Source organism: Scyliorhinus canicula, chromosome 2 (assembly GCF_902713615.1).
Source record: "Scyliorhinus canicula chromosome 2, sScyCan1.1, whole genome shotgun sequence".
Classification (NCBI taxonomy): Eukaryota; Metazoa; Chordata; class Chondrichthyes; order Carcharhiniformes; family Scyliorhinidae; genus Scyliorhinus; species Scyliorhinus canicula.
Window position 1 is genome coordinate 91,579,844 of NC_052147.1, and position 20,174 is coordinate 91,600,017.

Below are 20,174 nucleotides of genomic sequence, written 5' to 3' on the forward strand. Positions count from 1 at the left end.
TCCGCACACTTGAGTACGGCCTCAACCTGCACCTTGGATTCCTGTCGCATTACATTCACTCCCCACTATCAGGCCTGGGCTTGCAAAATCCTACCAACTGTCCTGGCTTGAGACAATTCACACTTCTTTAACCTGGGGTTACCTCTATCTCTGGATCTGTAAAGACTTGATTACCTGCAAATGCTCGCATTCTAAGCATTGTCTGGCATCTTTGAATTTGTCTATATATATGTTTCTGGAACTTACCTCTTCATTCACCTGAGGAAGGAGCAGTTAAATTTGGGAGTATCAATGAAGCTGAAACAGATGGTGGGATTCTTCAATCACTTAATTACCTGGGGTTAGGGAATGAGAGTCAAAACCTGAAAGGAGATAACTTGGGTGGGGGGGGGGCAATATTTGGAATTGGGGTCCAAAGCGGAAATATGCCCTTGCATACATGTCATGTTGCATTTTCTCATATCATTGTAAAAGCTTGATATATGGTATGTTAAAAGATCACAAAGGCAAATGGAAGTTTGATTAAATGTGGCATCGGTAATGAGACACAGGAATTGGGTTTCAAATATGTAAATATGTAACTGAATAAGCTTTGAATATTGTACGGTAAGTATGTATCTCTGACTCACTCTGGGAAACAGGGTTGCCCAAACTAATCATCCCATGCGTTTACACTTGTGGGATAACAGGGGGAAATGTGGTACTGAAAACAGGCTGAGAAGATACACATGGGTCAGGAACAGAAACTGTCTCATGAGGCCCTGGCTGGAATCGAAACTGGACATCTCAAGTCAATGCATAAATTTGTCATCACTATATGGACTTTGTGATTACCCACTCCAAAGAACGAGACCATGCTATGAATAGGTAACAAACTTCCAGACATAAGTGATCAACTTTGCAGCATAATGAGTTGTTGGCTGTTCAGACAAGGGTATTTCAGAGGACAATGGGTCTTGATTGAATCACCACGGATAAACAGGAATATCGTGTCTTTCCCATTAACATGATGTGCAGATGCCGGCGTTGGACTGGGGTGAGCACAGTAAGAAGTCTTACAAAACCAGGTTAAAGTCCAACAGGTTTGTTTCGAATCACTAGCTTTTGGAGCACTGCTCCTTCGTCAGGTGAATGCATCTATTTCCCATTAACAAGTTGGGGTCTGGCCAGTTGTGGGCATATACCTATGACTCAATGATAGCATACGAGTATAAAGCAAGGAACATCAGAACAGATCCTCAGCAATAACCTGGGAGTCCCCCAGGCACAACCATCACAAGACCCTGGGTTTCGAACCCAGAGAATACATCCACATCGAGTGATCGAAACCTGCCAGCCTCCTTCACCAAGTGTGGGTAAGACCAAAAGCTCAGTGAAGGAGGCAAGTCCAAGTTACAGTTCGTTGAGTTAGAGAATGGTGAATAAAATTGCATTAAACCGTGAACCTGTTTTGTCCTTTGTTCATCTCGCAATAAAGGCACCTGGGTAAACTTTTGATTAAGTAAACTGGTCAAAAGTATCTGAGGTTTTACAGGTACAACAGTAGACAGGAAAGACTGGTTTCCCCTAGCTGAAGATCAATTACCAAGGGGCATTTATTTAAGATGATTGGTAAAAGGATTAGAGGAACATGCAGAAAAACATTTTCACCCAAAGAGTGGTGGACATCTGGAATTCCCTGCCTCAGTTGGAGGTTGAGGCTGAAACGCTCAACTCATTCAAAAAATACCTGGATCTGCACCTGAAGTGCTGTAACCTGCAAGGTTACAGACCAAGTGCTTGAAAATGGGATTAAAAAGGATTGGCTAGTTTCTTTTTCATTTTTTGGCTGGCTGACGCAGACATGATGGGCTGAATGGTGTCCCTCAGGTGGACGCAAAGTTTCCCACAACACTATTTCAAAGTACAGGTGTCCTGCCAAATGTCTCTCTCAACCAACAAGCATTATTTGGAGACTTATCTCATTGCTCTCTGTGGAACATTGCTGAGAGTACAATGACTGTTGCTTTTCAACAGAACATTGAACACACTTCAAAAATTGGCTATGCGGTGTCTTGCTGCATCCCAAGACATGAGAGGCACGATATAAAATGCAAGTTCTTTCTTCTTTGACTTTCTATTAAAGATATGAAATCATATCCAACATACATTAAATAAAATAGACAATTTCTGTCAGCTCCACAACCAATGCAAACTTTTTTCTTTGTCTGTCCAATACTGGGTGAGATAAAGCATGTCACTCGAAGCCAGCAGACAGGGCTTGAAATCCATGCCTTAGATAACTAGTTTCATTTTTAGCTTGTAATTATACAAATTTCTGACTGCGTCACCATGGCCTCAAACATAACAAGCGTTCTATGTTTATCATGTAGCAGCAGTGAATGTGTCCTTTTCTCTAGAAGCAGCAGAGAATTCAAGGATTTCTTCAGTGCCTGTGTACTAAATGCAGCCAGATTCACTGACAACATATAATCACAGTCATTTGCTGTAGAATAATTGGTAATACAATACTGCCACCTGGTGCCAGCAGTGCTCAGAAAACCAGGCATAACAGCAGTCATCTCAATCTATTGAGAGATCTACACATCACTTGGATGCACAATGCACACTCTCTGCCCACATGAACAAAGAAGAAAAGTACAGCACAGGAACAGGCCTTTCGGCCCTCCAAACCTGCACCCACCATGCTGCCCGTCTAAATTAAAATCTTCTATACTTCCGGGGTCCGTATCCCTCTATTCCCATCCTATTCATGTATTTGTCAAGGTGCCCCTTAAACGTCACTACCGTCACTGCTTCTACCACCTCCTCTGGCAGCGAGTTCCAAGCACCCACAACGCTCCGTGTAAAAAAAACTTGCCTCGTACATCTCCTCTAAACCTTGCCCCTCGCACCTTAAAGCTATGCCCCCTAGTAATTGACCCCTCTAACCTGGGGAAAAGCCTCTGACTATCCACTCTGTCTATGCCCCATATAATTTTGTAGACATCTATCAGGTCGCCCCTCAACCTATTTTGTTCCAGTGAGAACAAACCAAGTTTATTCAACCTCTCCTCATAGCTAATGCCCTCCATACCAGGCAACATCCTGGTAAATCTCTTCTGCACCCTCTCTAAAGCCTCCACATCCTTCTGGTGGTGTGACAACCAGAATTGAACACGATACTCCAAGTGTGGCCTAACTAAGGTTCTATACAGCTGCAACATAACTTGCCAATTCTTATACTCAATGCCCCCGCCAATGAAGGCAAGCATGCCGTATGCCTTCTTGACTACCTTCTCCACCTGTGTTGCCACTTTCAGTGATCTGTACACCTAGATCTCTCTGACTGTCAATACTCTTGAAGGTTCTACCATTCACTGTATATTCCCTACCTGCATTAGACCTTCCAAAATGCATTACCTCACATTTGTCCGGATTAAACTCCATCTGCCATCTCTCCGTCCAAGTCTCCAAACGATCTAAATCCTGCTGTAACGTCTGTAACGATCCCGGCACTGAACCCTGCGGAACATCACTAGTCACAGCCCTCCAATCAGAAAAGCACCCTTCCATTGCTACTCTCTGCCTTCTATGACCTAGCCAGTTCTGTATCCATCTTGCCAGCTCCCTCTGATCCTGTGTGACTTCACCTTTTGTATCAGTCTGCCATGAGGGATCTGGTCAAAGGCCTTACTGAAGTCCATATAGACAACATCCACTGCCCTACCTGCATCAATCATCTTTGTGACCTCTCGAAAAACTCTGTCCAGTTAGTGAGACACGACCTCCCCTTCATAAAATCGTGCTGCCTCTCGTTAATACGTCCACTTGCTTCCAAATGGGAGTAGATCGTGTCTCGAAGAATTCTCTCCAGTAATTTCCCTACCACTGATGTAAGGCTCACCGGCCTGTAGTTCCCTGAATTATCCTTGCTACTCTTCTTAAACAAAGGAACAACATTGGCTATTCTCCCATGCATCTCAACCCAGAGAGTACAGAGGCTTAGGTCTGACTCCAACACTGGTGTGGTTCCCACTAGTCAAACCACTGAACCTGTTCGTCCACTGGTTGGTATAAAGGCAGAAACTTAATATTTACAATGTAACCTATAAGTGCATCTGCATCTAATTCAGAATTCAGACTGAAAAGAAAGCCTTGAGGTAATGTACATAACAAGGTGCTGCAACGATACAAGCACCTTCACTGCTGACAGCCCACATTCAATTACACATTTGCATCTCCAAGCTCGAGTGACAAGAAGCAATAACGATGGCTGCAACATTAGAGACATTCATTTCCTATACATCAACAGGGCAGAGCCCAGCTACACCACTCTCTCCTTCTTGCCTATTACCTTGAATCGTGAGACGAATCTGGAGAATTCCTGATGCCAGTTGTTAAGTGTGGAGGCTGGAGAGATGATTAAGAATGGACCCCAGATGTTTTCTCTCTGCACAAGAATTAATTCAGTCAACAAAAATGCACTAAATTCAGTTTGTCAGATAAGTTTGTAAAAAGACTGACAATTTTTGAATGAGTAGTTTTTTTCCTATTTATTTATTTATAATAAATTTAGAGTACGCAATTCGATTTTTAAAAATAATAATAATCTTTACTGTCACAAGTAGGCTTACATCAACACTGCAATTAAGTTACTGTGAAAACCCCGAGTCGTCACATTCCAGCGCCTGTTCAGGTCACGGAGGGAGAATTCAGAATGTCCAATTTACCTAACAGCATGTCTTTCAGGACTTGTGGGAGGAAACCGGAGCACCCGGAGGAAACCCACGCAGACACAGGGAGAACGTGCAGACTCTACACAGACAGTGACCCAAGCCGGGAATCGAACCTGGGAACGTGGCGCTGTGAAGCAACAGTGCTAACTATTGTGCTACCACGCCGCCCCAATATGAGTAGTTGATTGAGCTTTCCCAATTAAGCGTGGCCAATTCACCTACCCTGCACATCTTTGGGTTGTGGGGGTGAGACCCACGCAGAGACTGTGAGAATGTGCAGACTCCCCATGGACATTGACGTGGGGCCGGGATCAAATCCGGGTCCTCCGCGCCGTGAGGCAGCAATGCTAAGCACTGCGCCATCGTGCCGCTCCAGTATGACAGTGAACATACAAATATGGGAGCTGCAGAAATGGAGATGTAACAAGAATGGAAGAGGATACTCCTCTCAACTAAGGGTACAAATTTGGGACAGGATAGAGAAGTGTCCGAGAAACAGCCAAATCCGCACTCCATCCATCAGTCCTACGCAGCCCCAGTCAGTTACAGATTGCGCACATAGCTAATTTAGGTTTGTGCTCAGCTCTGGCAGTTTAAACATTTTCAACCAGCTTACAAATTGAGCTGAAGGTATAGATAAGCATTGAGAAGGAAATGAACAGTGGGCTGCAAAGAATGGCCAAAGTAGCTCAGAATTTGAAACTTCAGGTTCTGTCTGTGTGGCTGGGTGTTAGTTTGTGTCAACCATGGTTTTGGATTTCCATATTGTAGCCATGGCCATTTGCTTAACATTTTGTGCAAGTGGGTTTTTAGCCCAGCCCATTTCAAAATGGTTGAACATTCCTGGTGTAGAGTGCTCTCTATGTAGCCCATGCTGCACCTGCCCTGGGAGCATTTGATGGGACAGTGCATGGGGAGCTTTATTCTATATCTAACCCATACAGTAACTCCCATGGAAATGTCCCACAGGGAAAATGTACAGGGAGCTTCACTTTGCATCTGGTTCATGTTACATGTGAGCCAGTCAGATGAAGAAGATGAAACCAATGTGAAAATTTGTACAAAAGGAAAGAAAGCTGCATCCTTAAGCAGTGTTGTGCTGAGAAGGCTAACGTTCAAATATTCTATAAATCTCACCTCGGCTAAATGTGCCAAGAAAGCAATGCTCTGTACCGTCTTACCAAGTCCCATTTCATCAGCCAGAATCCCATTGATACCCTGAAGAGAAAAGAAAAAGAAATTTAAAACAAGATAAAGTCGCATGAAGCCACAGTGAAGACAAACATACTGTACTCATATCAGTCAAACATTCACAGCTAAGGCAGAACTCCTACCCAATTCTCCCTTTAAACAGAGCTGCGCTATGAAACAGTACACGGACAGCCATTAACGCTTACCTTAAGTTAGGAGACTGCCAGTTTGTGCTGTCAGTGAGCTACCAAAGTTCTGTACCATACAGTGGTATATAGTGGGTTTGGAGAAGGTGTTATAACTACTTTGGGAATGGAAAACCACCATTATTGGGTGAGCAACCACTCAGTCCTGAATTAATCATATAGATATAGCAATTCAAGACATTATCAATGATGGGTAGAAGCAGCTGCAAGGGCAGCACAGTGGCGCAGTGGTTAGTGCTGCTGCCTCATGGCGCCGAGGTCCCAGGTTTGATCCCGGTTCTGAGTCACTGTCCGTGTGGTGTTTGCACATTCTCCCAGTGTTTGCATGGGTTTAACCCCACAACCCAAAGATGTGCAATTGGCCACGCTAAATTGCTCCTTAATTGCAAAAAATGAATTGGGTACTCGAAACTAAAATAAAAAAGCAGCTGCAATCTGACTACACCACCCTGATTCATAGGACACAGAGGCAACCTACATTGCCTGTCATGGGCAATGGTGTGGTAAGTGAGACCCTCACTACTTATGAAAGACAGTCACACCTGTGCGCACACACAGGCATACACATTCATGCGCACATACTGTTTGTGCTCAGATTTTACCTGTTCATAGAGGTTAGCGAGCCAATTCATGCCCTTCAGTTGGTAGGCCTTGAGTTTGCCATTGAACATGGAAGGTTGCGGAATATCTTCACCAGCTCGAATGGAAGGATTGGCTAAGCTGTAACTCTCCCCAAAACCAGTCCCAGATTCATTGGCTGCCCGCAGCGCTGCCATTCGGCTTTCTTTTGCCTCTTCATCAAACAATCGAGTCTAAAAACAGAATAAAAACAATGGTGACCAATTGTGGAATCTGTAATGGTGAGAAGTGCAGGCTGGAGCAAGAGCCATCTCTATTCTGAGCCTATGTTGCAGTCGGATCTTTACTGAGAGATTTTTAATTTCAGTTCCTGCTTTCAGCTCCTGCTCGTAGAATGAAACACATAACAATGTCCCATTGAACATCTAACCATTCAAAAGAGTTTTAGCACTGAACTGCAAAAACTCAGAATCCACACCTTCTACAGTTCAGTTGTGATCTCATTCAGCAGGGGAGGCTTTTTACCTGAACCCTACTCTCACACTAAGTCACTATAATGAAGCACAGCAAAGGCAAAATTATATTTACATAGCACTGCAACAGGTCTACTTTTAAGTGCTAAGTTACCAGTTACCATCGCTATCAAATAACATAACACTGTCAAAATCATTGAACAGAAGTGAATTATCAAACAGAGCTACCCACAATAACTCAACACAAACCAAATCCCTCTAACCCACAGGGCAGAACAGCCAGTTTAATCCTCTGTTATTGCACCAAGGTGCTATTTAAAATGAACGCAAACTGATGAATGTGAAAGCAGCACTTCTCACAAGGTTAAAGGTACCAGTGCAAATCAGCACGTGTACCAGTTGACAAACTGCACCAGTGAAGGAAAAGATACTCCCTCTGACTGGTATCTGGCACCCACAGCTGACGAAACATTGGTCTTCTTCAGGTATAATTCTTCCATTTCACAATGGCTTTTCATTCTCCACAAACTCAAATGTGTCCAAAACGCCAAGTACATCTCTGTCCAACATCAAGTCAATCTCACACGGGCAGCACGGTGACACAGTGGTTAGCACTGCTGACACACAGCGCCGAGGTCCCAGGTTCAATCGCGGCTCTGGGTCACTGCCCGCGTGGAGTTTGCACATTCTCCCCGTGTTTGCGTGGATTTCGCCCCCACAACCCAAAGATGTGCAGGGTAGGTGGATTGGCCACGCTAAATTGCCGCTTAATTGGACAAAATGAATTGGATACTCTAAATTTATCTTTAAGAAAAGTCAATTTCACACATCACTGCCATGCCTGCAGACCTATACTGGCTCCCTGCCCCCAACATATTAAACTCAAAGATGGGTAAGCGACATGGCGGGGTTTCTCAGGTTGGAGAAAATCAAATTAGCTTTAAGGGGTTCGTTCGGAGGTGGCAGCTGTTCATCGACTTCTTTAAAGTAAAATTAGTCTGTCAGCAAGGGGGAGGGATTGGGGGGGTGGGGGGAAAAGGGGGAGACATAGAAGTGATGAACAAGGGTAGGAAAACCAATGAAGGGAGGGCCGTAAGACTCATAGATTCATAGAATTTACAGTGCAGAAGGAACCCATTCGGCCCATCGAGTCTGCACCGGCCCTTGGAAAGAGCACCCTACCCAAGGTCAACACCTCCACCCTATCCCCATAACCCAGTAACCCCACCCAACACTAAGGGCAATTTTGGACACTAAGGGCAATTTATCATGGCCAATCCACCTAACCTGCACATCTTTGGACTGTGGGAGGAAACCGGAGCACCCGGAGGAAACCCACGCACACACGGGGAGGATGTGCAGACTCCACACAGGGAGTGACCCAAGCCGGAATTGAACCTGGGACCCTGGGGCTGTGAAGCAATTATGCTATCTACAATGCTACCATGCTGCCCACGGAGTGTTTATATGGACCATTTTGGTTGGGGTCTGTGTTTGGGCGGGGGGCTATTTTATTATCGGTTTTTTTTGTCTTTGTTGGATCTTTCCGTTTAACAGTGTTAAAATTATAAATGCCTTAATAAAATACTTTCTAAAAAAACATATTAAATTCAAATCCTTCATCTACAAATACCACCACAGATCTATGTCTGCATCTTACGTTCTCTTCCATTCATTCTAAGGAGTACTTTGAATAACCCTTACCTACTACCTTGGATAGCCTCGGGTCACTTTAGGTGCGATTTTCTGGCTCTCCCAAGGCATATTTCCTGGCAGCGGTGGCAGCTTGCCATTGGCCGCCAGCAGAACGCCCTGGTCCCACTGATGTCGACGGTGTTTTGGCACTTCCGGGGAACCTGATGCGGGGAGGGGGTGGGTCACCTTTGGCGGGACCAGACGATGCCGCTGGTAGGCAGAAAATAATTTCCCGTCCCTCTCTCTGGAACTCCCTTCTTACATATTTTCACCTTTCTATTTCTCCCATCTCTTTCAAAATCCCAAGTTTTTTAAAACTAAGCTTTCAATCATCCTCCTGACCTCTTTCGCTTTGCTAAGTGTTTTCAATATATTTCTAAAAACATTTGATAAAGTGCTGCAAAGGCTTGTGCGCAAAGCCAGAGCTCATACTGTTGAAGGGACAGTGGCAGCATGGATATAAAATTGGTTCAGTGATAGGAAAGTGTACAGTTGTCGTTTTTCAGACTGGAGGAAGGTTGATAGGAGTACCTCAGGATCCTTCCCTTTCTTTGACACCTATTAATGACCTAGACATGGGCGTACAGGGCACAATTAAAACATTTGTGGATGACACGAAACTTGGAAGTAACATGAACTGTGAGAGGGATGGTGTTAAGCTTCAAATGGCAAATTGATGGAATGGGTGGACAAGTTGTTGATGAGATTTCATGCAAAGAAGTGTGAAGTGATTCATTTTGGTAGAAAGAGAGGAAAGAATTTGGTAGAAAATCAAGGGTAAAATTCTAAAGGGATGCAGGAGCAGAGGGACAAAACTTTGAAGTCGGCAGTGTAGGTTGTGGGAGCCATGAATGAAGCATAATAAGATTGTGAGTTTTATAAATAGGGGCACAAAGTACAAAAGCAAGGAAGTTACTATAACCTGTATAAAAGACTGGTTTATTTCAACCAGATTATTGCACCCCGCTTTAGGAAGGATCTGAAGGCAATAGAGAAGGTGCAGGATAGATTCACGAGAATCGTTCCAGGAATGAGGAACTTCAGTTAAGTGGATAGCTTGGAGAAGCTGGTGCTCTTCTCCTTGGAAAAGAGAAGGTCACGAGGGGATTTGACAGAGGTACACAAAATCATGAGCGTTCTGGACAGAGTAGATAGAGAAAAATCTGTTCTCCTTTGTTGAAGGATCGAAAAACAGAGGACATTGATTTAAGGTAATTGGCAAAAGAAGCAACAGTGACATAAGGAAAACCCTTTTTTAAGAAGCAAGTGTTTGGGATCTGGAATGCATTGCTGCAGAGGGTATGGTGGAGGTGGATTCAATTTTTTAAAAATTAGACAATTATAAGGAAAAGACGGGGGATACGACTAGGTGGGTTGCTCTTGGAGAGAGTATGCATGGAAATGGCCCGTTCAATGGCCTCCTTCTGTGTTGTAACCATTCTGATATCTTGATTTACAAAGCAAACAGGGATGTGTTTTAATTACTGAATGTGCTACATAAATGTCAACTGTTTTTCCGGTGTGCTCACTCAGAAATCAGAAACAACCAACAGATCACAGGAGTGAAAGTGAACAGCTGTGCAGCCAGTAATTAGAAACCATCTCTATGACAAATGGAAAACCATCAACATCAACACACAAAGGGCAGCACGGTGGCGCAGTGGGTTAACCCTGCAGCCTCACGGCGCTGAGGTCCCAGGTTCGATCCCGGCTCTGGGTCACTGTCCGTGTGGAGTTTGCACATTCTCGCCGTGTTTGCGTGGGTTTCGCCCCCACAACCCAAAGATGTGCAGACTAGGTGGATTGACTACGCTAAATTGCCCCTTAATTGAAAAAAAAGAGAATTGGGTACTCTAAATTTAGCTTTTTTACAAACATCAACACACAAATATGACATAGTTCTGAAGCTCTTCAAAATCAACACTACCACTCATAAAACCCAACAGTTGTTAGCTTTTCATTGGGGATCTGTGTGTGAATCCACCTCTACTGATGGAACAAAGGTATCTCTCCATTGAATGAAATAGCCTTGTCTGGTGAGTTAAGGCAATCTCAACCCAGACCCTGGAGGGGGCAAATTTAAAGCACAAAGCTGGCCCCTACTTGACACTAAATTAGCAAACTCAAGCAGGAAGGCATTTGTGAAAATGTAGTACAAAGCAAAACACACCCTTCACCATGAAGCATATCCTGCACCCCAGGGACAAGACCAGGAGAGTCAACAAGTGAACATAATGATTAACGTCAACACCCGTAAAACTCGAGCCACTCACTTTAGCTTGCTGCACTCGAAAGGCATCCTCTGCATTCTTCAGTGCCTGTGCTTTATAGTATTCACTATCTGCAAAACAGAAAAATAACACATACATTAAGACCCTGAAAATGACTATACTTCCACTGGGGCTCTCAAGTCCATCTTACTGGTTACCTTGGGCATTCAGATGGGATACGCAAGTGTGTCAAATCATTCAAATCATCACTTGAAGGTACAATTTATTCTTCACTGACTTAACCCTTCAATTAGGTTCTGCAGTGCTCCTCTTTACATGAAGATGATGCTATGAAAGAGTTAAACCTGCTGGCTTTCATTGCCCAGCTATTTACTCAGTTCATCTGTAAGACAGGAGGAATTGCAAGCTATGGAGCTGGGTCTATATCAGGCAGGCACATAAACTTCCCAGGCCCCCATGTCTATAATCATGAGGAAGTCAGATTGACCAAGGCCAACGATAGCATATCTAGATAGCATAGCCACTCATGACCTTGGTTACATCCTTGCAAAATGGATCACATTAAAACAAACTGTGCAAGCCGCTGTTAGGAAACAGTGGGATTAAAACATTCCGTACTACACATGTAAAGCAAACACATTCCAGTTAGCATCAGGCAGCAGCATACATTTACATAGCATTGCTTATGTAGGAAGAATATCTTTGCAGTAAAGAGGAAAGGGAAATGGGGTATTTTGAGCTTGAGAGGGGAAAGGAATAGTGAGGTGATCAAGGGGAACTAACGGCATGGCTGGAGAGGTCAATACCGAGAAGGTTTCTGAAAGCAGAATTGAGCTGGCAACGTGGCGGGGAGGAGCGAGTAGAGAATTCCAGAGGGCATTAGCATAGGGAGTAAACAAGCAGTCACCAATGCTGGAGCAGAAAGAGCAATAGTTCAAAGAAAAATCTAGCTGGCATGATTAAAATTTGGGAACTAAGGTATCACGTGAAGTTACAAAGCAATTTAAAAACAAGGACAACAAATTTGGACATAAAATGTTTCGTTTTCTGAAAACCTGAAATAAAATTGCAAAGGCTGGAAGTGCACAACAGTGCTACCAGCATCCAAGAGGAAACCAGTTTCTGATTTAGGTTGACTCTCCATCAAAGCACCCAGGACCCAACTTGACAGGCAGAGGACTGCACTTTAGCCATAGAAACATAGAAAATAGGGGAAGGCTTTTCGGCCCTTCGAGCCTGATCCGTCATTCATCATGGGCGGCATGGTGGCATAGTGGTTAGCACTGCTGCCTCACAGCTCCAGGGACCAGGGTTCGAATCTGGCCTCAGGTAACTGCCTGTTCGGAGTTTGCACTTTCTCCCCGTGTCTGTGTGGGTTTCCTCTGGATGCTCCGGTTTCCTCTCAGTCCAAAGATGTGCAGGTCAGGTGGATTGACCATGATAAATTGCCCCTTAGTGTCCAAAAGATGAGGTGGGGTTACTGGGTTACAGTGAAAGGGTGGAGGCATGATCTCAAGCTCAAGTAGGCTGCTCTTTCCAAGGGTTGGAATAGACTCAAAGGGCCGAATTGCCTCCTTCTGCACTCTCGGGGTTCTTTGATTATGATCATGTGACAGGTGCAGCAGAGATTAGTGGGTGAAGGGACAGAATGTAGAGAGAGGAGACTACACATACACATTATGTACACAGACAGATGTACATAAACATTAACAAATGTTAATGCTATTATAACTGGTTACAATAAAAACAGAAAAGGCTGATAAATTCAGGTCTGGCAGCATCTGGGAAACAAACTTGCATTTTCTGTTTTTATTTCAGATCTCCAGCATCTGCAGTATTTTGCTTTTATAAAACTGGTTACACGTTGTCTTGTTATTTCTGAACTTAGATGGCTCAAATCATCTTTATCAATGAGGTTGTGGGTGCGCCAGCAAGAGAGGAGAGTGTTCTCAGCTTGAATGCGAACATTAGGGCAAATTACCGTTCGGTGGATTCCCTGAGAAGTCATTATCTGCAACTGACACATATCTAAGAACTCCGAAGAGGTGCAGTCTGTTTTTGGGTGACATGTTGCTAATTTGTGCATATTGGTTCTGACCTCGTCATGAAACCCCAAGCAAGTTAACGGTCAATTCCAGCCCCATTTACCCAGAGTAACAACAGAAGTGAAGTAACCAATAAGTCTTATTAAAAAACCCAAGGTCTTTGCCCCTTGGCAGGCTAATAATTACAGTCACCAGGTTTGTAAGTTGAAACACAATTACGGTTTATTTATAAACAGAATAACCATTAAATATGCAGTAGATACAACTGGATGACAACAAACTAACCTACTACTCCCCTTTAAATGTCCTACCCTCTATATATACATACACACACCATATACACGACAAACACAGAGGGGAGGGGGGGTGTAAAAATAATAAGGACGAAGGTCAAGCGTCTTTGCTTCAAATGGTGGTTCTTTAGCACTCTTTCCTCACAGCACGCTAGTTGACTAAAGTCCTTGGATTGCAGCCTGTAATGATCTTCTCTGTAGTCTAGAAATGTATTACTCTCAGCTTTTCCTAGAAAGGCCCCTTTGCTTCACATCAAACTTTGCTTTCAGTTCATGGTTTATTTCCAGGCCTCTTGTCTTCTGTGAAGAAAGTGTTGGATGGTTTACATCAGCCTTTTCTGAAGAGAGAGTTGATCTGTTCTTCCCTGCTTGCACAGCCTGCAATGGAGAGGGGAGAGGACAGTGGTCCTTCCTCTGAGCAGCCAGGAGTCAAACTGATACCAAAACTCAACTCCTGAAGCTCAAACAGGGGCAGCATGGTAGCATGGTGGTTAGCATAAATGCTTCACAGCTCCAGGGTCCCAGGTTGGATTCCCGGCTGGGTCACTGTCTGTGCGGAGTCTGCACGTCCTCCCCGTGTGCGCGTGGGTTTCCTCCGGGTGCTCCAGTTTCCTCCCACAGTCCAAAGATGTGCGGGTTAGGTGGATTGGCCATGCTAAATTGCCCTTAGTGTCCTAAAAAATAAGGTTAATGGGGGGGGGGGGTTGTTGGGTTACTGGTATAGGGTGGATACGTTGGCTTGAGTAGGGTGATCATTGCTCAGCACAACATAGAGGGCCGAAGGGCCTGTTCTGTGCTGTACTGTTCTATGTCTATGTATTCCAGTGAGATCAGGTCCCACCCGTTGGCACCAGTTTAATCAATCAAACCACTGGTGCCAGCCAATCTGAAATCACCAGTCTAAAACTGCACAGCCTTTTGGATCCTACTGTTTGAATTAAAGGCACAGGCTGCTTAGCCTTAAAGTCACAAGTCCATTGAACATCCATGAATCAGAAATGTAACAGCAAAAATAAAAGAAATGGGAAATAAAGGAATAAAGAGCAAGAATCTTTACAATTGTGCTGCTGGGGTATGTAGTAATGCAAGGGTTCCACTTGCGAAATGGTGGAGCCAATGCATCAACGATTTTGGTGATTCTTGGGTTAAACAACTAAATATTTCAAGATTCAATCCAACAACATGCCTTTGGGCCAGGGACAGGTTATTTAGTACCAAATAGCCAGAAATTCTTAAGAACCAATTTGGCTGTGGGATGGTAACCAGGATGATTAAGATTAGAGAGAAGGCAGCAAAATGTATTTGGAAACAAGGTGCAAGGTACAAGAAACTGGGAACGGTAAATAGCACTGGAGTGAATAGTTCAGAAAGAGGTGGGAAAATATGAAGCAGTCAAATACAGGTTTAGAATGCATGCACATAAATACAGAGTATGGTTAAATATTGGTGAGCTTCAGGTACGGTGCTCGGCCTTGCCCATTGATATACTGACAATAACAGATTTGGTTGAAAGAAAGAGGATTGGGAACTTAATGTTCCTGGCTACATAGATACAGAAATGAAAGAGGGGCCAGGGAGTAGCCTTATTGATTAAAGCACCCATTATTGCACAAGAGGGATAATAGAGTTGAGGGGTCAGAGACAGAACATATTTGGTTAGCCATGATGTGGAAGATGCCGGCGTTGGACTGGGGTGAGCACAGTAAGAAGTCTGACAACACCAGGTTAAAGTCCAACAGGTTTGTTTCAAATCACTAGCTTTCGGAGCAGTGTTCCTTCAGACTGCATCTCTTCAGAGTTCTTATACAGTGTGTCAGTTGCAGATAATGACTTCTCAGGGAATCCACCGAACGGTAATTTGCCCTAATGTTTGCATTCAAGCTGAGGACTCTCTCCTCTCTTGCTGGCGCACCCACAACCTCATTGATAACGTTTATTTGAGCCATCTAAGTTCAGAAATAACAAGACAACATGTAACCAGTTTTATAAAAGCAAAATACTGCAGATGCTGGAGATCTGAAATAAAAACAGAAAATGCAAGTCTGGCAGCATCTGCTCCAACTATATAATCCATCATGTTTCTGACTCTCTTCAGCTCAGAAACGGAGTCATACAGACTCTAAACAATAACTGTTTCCCTCACCACAGATGCTGCCAGACCCGAGTTTATCCAGCTTTTTCTGTTTTTATTGTAACCAGTTATAATAGCATTAACATTTGTCAATGTCTATGTACATCTGTCTGTGTACATAACATGTATGTGTAATCTTTTCTCTCTGTACATTCTATCCTTTCACAAACTAATCTGTGCTGCACCTGTCACATGATCATAATCAAAGAACCCCGAGAGTGAAGGAGGAGGCAATTCGGCCCATTGAGTCTATACCAGCCCTTGGAAAGAGCAGCCTACTTAAGCTTAAGATCATGCCTCCACCCTTTCCCTGTAACCCAGTAACCCCACCTCATCTTTTGGACACTAAGGGGCAATTTATCATGGCCAACCCACCTAACCTGAGGAAGGAGCAGTGCTCCAAAAGCGAGTGATTTGAAACAAACCTGTTGGACTTTAACCTGGTGTTGTAACACTTATTACTATATTTGGCTAGGATTAAGGAACAACTGAATGGCGAGTACAAACTTGCAGGTATTTTACACAAAGGTGCAAATGATAATGAGCATCTTCAATGATCCCATTATAGACTGGGATACATAACCTGGTGTTGTAAGACTTATTACTATATTTGGTTAGGATTACGGAACAACTGAATGGTGAGTACAAACTTGCAGGTATTTTACACAAAGGTGAAAATGATAATGAGCATCTTCAATGATCCCATTATAGACTGGGATAGTAACAATGCAAAAGGGAAAAATAAATATACATTCCTGAAATGTGGAAAAGAGAACTGCCTTTAATCAAGGTATTCCCAGTATACCAAGGAAGCAGTCTTAGATATGGAGAATGAAGAGGAGGAAGTGGAGCATGTTTCAGTAGGAGCACATTTGGGGGTCAGTGAATACAACATCAGGTTAGTGTAGTCAGAATACAAAATAGGAGCAGGAGGATGCCATTGGGATCTTCAAGCCTGCTGAGCCATACAGTATCATGTTGATTACTCAACTCAATAGCCTAACCCCGCTTTCCCCCATATCCTTTGATCCCCTTCACCCCAAGTGCTGTCTGTTTCCTGAAAACATACAATGTTTTGGCCTCAACTACTTCCTGTGGTGATGAATTCCACAGGCTTATCACGCTCTGAGTGAAGAAATTTCTCCTCACCTCTGTCCTAAATTGTCTATCCTGTATCCGCAGACTGTGACCCCTGGTTCTGGACACACCTACCATCAAGAACATCCAACCTTCAACCACCCTGTCAAGTCCTATTAGAATTTTATAGGTTTCCATGTGATCCCATCATTCTTCTGAATGCCAGCGAATACAAGCCTAACCGATTTGATCTCTCCTCATACGTCAGTGGCACCATCCCAGTAATCAGTCTGGTAAACCTTTGCTGCACTCTTTCTAGAGCAAGAAGATCCTTCCTCAGATAAGGAGACCAAAACTGCAATATTCCAGATGTGGCCTCACCAAGGCTCTGTATAATTGCAGCAGGGCATCCCTGCTTCTGTACTTGAATCCTCTCACAATGAAGGCCAGCATACCATTTGACTTGTTTACCACCTGCTGAACCTGCATGCTTATCTTCAGTGACTTGTGTAATAGGACACTGAGGTCTCATTGCACATAGAACATACAGTGCAAAAGGAGGCCATTCGTTCCATCGAGTCTGCACCGACCCACTTAAGCCCTCACTTCCACCCTATGCCCGTAACCCAATAACCCCTCCGAGCCTTTTTGGTCACTAAGGGTAATTTAGCATGGCCAATCCACCTAACCTGCACGTCTTTGGACTATGGGAGGAAACCGGAGCACCCGGAGGAAACCTACGAAGGCCTATGGTGTGCTAGCGTTCATTAGCAAAGGGATTGAATTTAAGAGCCATGAGGTGATGATGCAGCTGTACAAAACCTTGGTACGGCCACATTTGGAGTACTGTGTGCAGTTCAGGTCGTCTCATTTTAGGAAGGATGTGGAAGCTTTGGAAATGGTGCAAAGGAGATTTACTAGGATGTTGCCTGGAATGGAGAGTAGGTCTTACGAGGAAAGGTTGAGGGTGCTAGGCCTTTTCTCATTAGAACGGAGAAGGATGAGGGGCGACTTGATAGAGGTTTATAAGATGATCAGGGGAATAGATAGAGTAGACAGTCAGAGACTTTTTCCTCTGGTGGAACAAACCATTACAAGGGGACATAAATTTAAGGTGAATGGTGAAAGATATAGGGGGGATGTCAGAGGTAGGTTCTTTAGCTAGAGAGTAGTGGGGGCATGGAATGCACTGCCTGTGGAGGTAGTTGAGTCGGAAACATTAGGGATCTTCAAGCGGCCATTGGCTAGGTACATGGATTACGGTAGAATGCTGGGGTGTAGATTGATTTTTTCTTAATGTAGGACAAAAGTTCGGCAGACACGGGGAGAACGTGCAGACTCCACACAGACAATGACCCAGCAGGGAATCGAACCTGGAACCCTGGCGCTGTGAAGCTACAGTGCTATCCACTTGTGCTACCGTGCTGCCCAAAGATAAGTAGCAGAGAAAGGTTTCAATCCCCTCTCCGAATTTATAGCTGTTCAGATAATAGTCTATCTTCCTGCTTTTGCGACCAAAGTGGATAACCTCACATTTATCCAAATTATACTGCATCTGCCATTCATTTGCCCACTCACTCAACTTGCCCAAATCACACTGAAGGATCTCTGCATCCTCCTCACAACTCACCTTCCCACACAGCTTGGTGTCATCTGCAAATTTGAAGATATAACATTTTGTTCCCTCATCTAAATCACATATTGTGATTAGCTGGGGTCCGAGCACCGATCCCTGCAGTACCCCACTAGTCACTGCCTGCAAATTTGAAAAAGACCGGTTAATTCCTACGCTTTGTTTCCTGTCGGCCAACCAGTTTTCTATCCATCTCAATACACTACCCCTAATTCAATACGCTTTAATCCTGCACGCTAATCTCTTCTGCAGGACTTTGTCAAAAGCCTTCTGAAAGTCCAAATATACCACATTCCTTGGTTTCCCCTCATCAACTCTACAAGGACATCCAGGGAGCACTCCCAATGAGCCAGCGGACACATCCAGAGTGAGACACATCGAAGAGTGAGTTTGGGAGCTGGGAATTTGAAGCTAGGTGGAAATTTGAGGCTGGGTGGTAGGAGGTGATTTTTATCCCTTGATTTGTTACTCTCAAACTTCCAGTGAGTGGCCGTGCCCTGCTGCAGGTGACTACAAGGGAGAGAGCCGATTGGTGAATAGATGGTAAGGCAGGTAAGTCCGTTATATTCGGAACAGAGCTGAGCGCGAGAAATCGGAGTGCAGTTTGGGACGGTGAATGGTATTTGTGTCTGTGTCTCTCTCCGTGTTTTCAAATTGTGGGGAAGGGAAAAAACTGAGACGCGACATCACGGTAAAGCGATGATCTGATTGGCTGGTAGGGAATCTGTGATAAATTTGAAAATAAAATTGAAAAAACTCATTAAAACTAATTACTTAATTTGGGAGAGTAACTAAACCTGAGAGCAGAAATTAGTATTTAGCATTTAGGTTTACAATAAAAACCTAGCGGCATGGGGTCATATAATTAATTGCAACTTTATCTAATAACAATTTAAGTATTTATTTAAAATTAATTAACGAGTGCTTAAATGTCACTCAGCGAGGTGCAGTGCTCTAATTGTGAGGCGTGGGAGATCCATGACGATTCCAGCGTTCCTGTCAACTATGACTGCAGGAAGTGTAATGGATGGCAGCTCCTCAACAGACTACGTTGTTCGGTTGGAGCAGCAGTTGGATGCACTTAGGAGCATTCAGGTGGCGGAAAGCGTCATAGATAGGAGTTGTAGAGACGTGGTCACACCCAAGGTGCAGGCAGACAGATGGGTGACTACTAGAAAGGGCAAGCAGTCAGTGCAGGAATCCCTTGCGGCTGTCCCCCTTTCTAACAAGTATACCGTTTTGGATACTGTTGGGGGGGATAACCTTTCAGGGGAAAACAACAGCAGCCAGAACAGTGGCACCACAACTGGCTCTGTTGCTCAGCAGGGGAGGGCAAAGTGTGGGAGAGCGATAGTTATAGGGGACTCTATCGTAAGTGGCACAGATAGATGCTTCGGTGGACATGAAAGCTTTCAGAATGGCATGTTGCCTCCCTGGTGCCAGGGTCAAGGATGTCTCTGAACGAACACAGGACATCTTGAAGGGGAAGGGTGAACAGCCAGAGGTCGTAGTACACAAAGGTACTAACGACATAGGCAGGAAGAGCGATGAGGTCCTGCAGGAGGAGTTCAGGGACTTAGGCAATAACTAAAAAGCAGGACCTCTAGAGTTGTAATCTCTGGATTACTCCCTGAGCCATGTGTCAGTGAGGCTAAAAATAGGAGGATAGCGCAGCCAAATATGTGGCTAAACTGGTGGTGTAGGAGGGAGGGTTTCAGATTTCTGGACCACTGGGATCTCTTCCGGGACAGGTGCGACCTGTACAAGAAGCACGGATTGCACCTAAACTAGAGGAGCACTAATAACCTGGCTCGGAGTTTTGCTAGAGTCACTCGGGAGGATTTAAACTAGTATGGCGGGGTGGGGTGGGAACCAGAGCTTGAGCTCAGAAGGTGCATTAAC

The 20,174-nt window shown here is 44.3% G+C and overlaps 1 protein-coding gene across 6 annotated transcripts in view; it reads right to left on the reverse strand.

Annotated features, from left to right (window-relative positions):
• Positions 1-20,174, reverse strand: part of ino80 (INO80 complex ATPase subunit) — a 314,154-nt gene that overhangs the window by 190,797 nt on the left and 103,183 nt on the right. For all 6 annotated transcript variants that reach the window (XM_038782859.1, XM_038782838.1, XM_038782829.1 and 3 more), the window contains 4 exons: positions 11,136-11,203; positions 6,718-6,927; positions 5,856-5,936; positions 4,337-4,432 (listed from right to left, as the gene is read on the reverse strand). In XM_038782859.1, the coding sequence (XP_038638787.1) occupies positions 4,337-4,432; positions 5,856-5,936; positions 6,718-6,927; positions 11,136-11,203 (455 nt within the window). The remainder of the gene's footprint in view (positions 1-4,336; positions 4,433-5,855; positions 5,937-6,717; positions 6,928-11,135; positions 11,204-20,174) is intronic.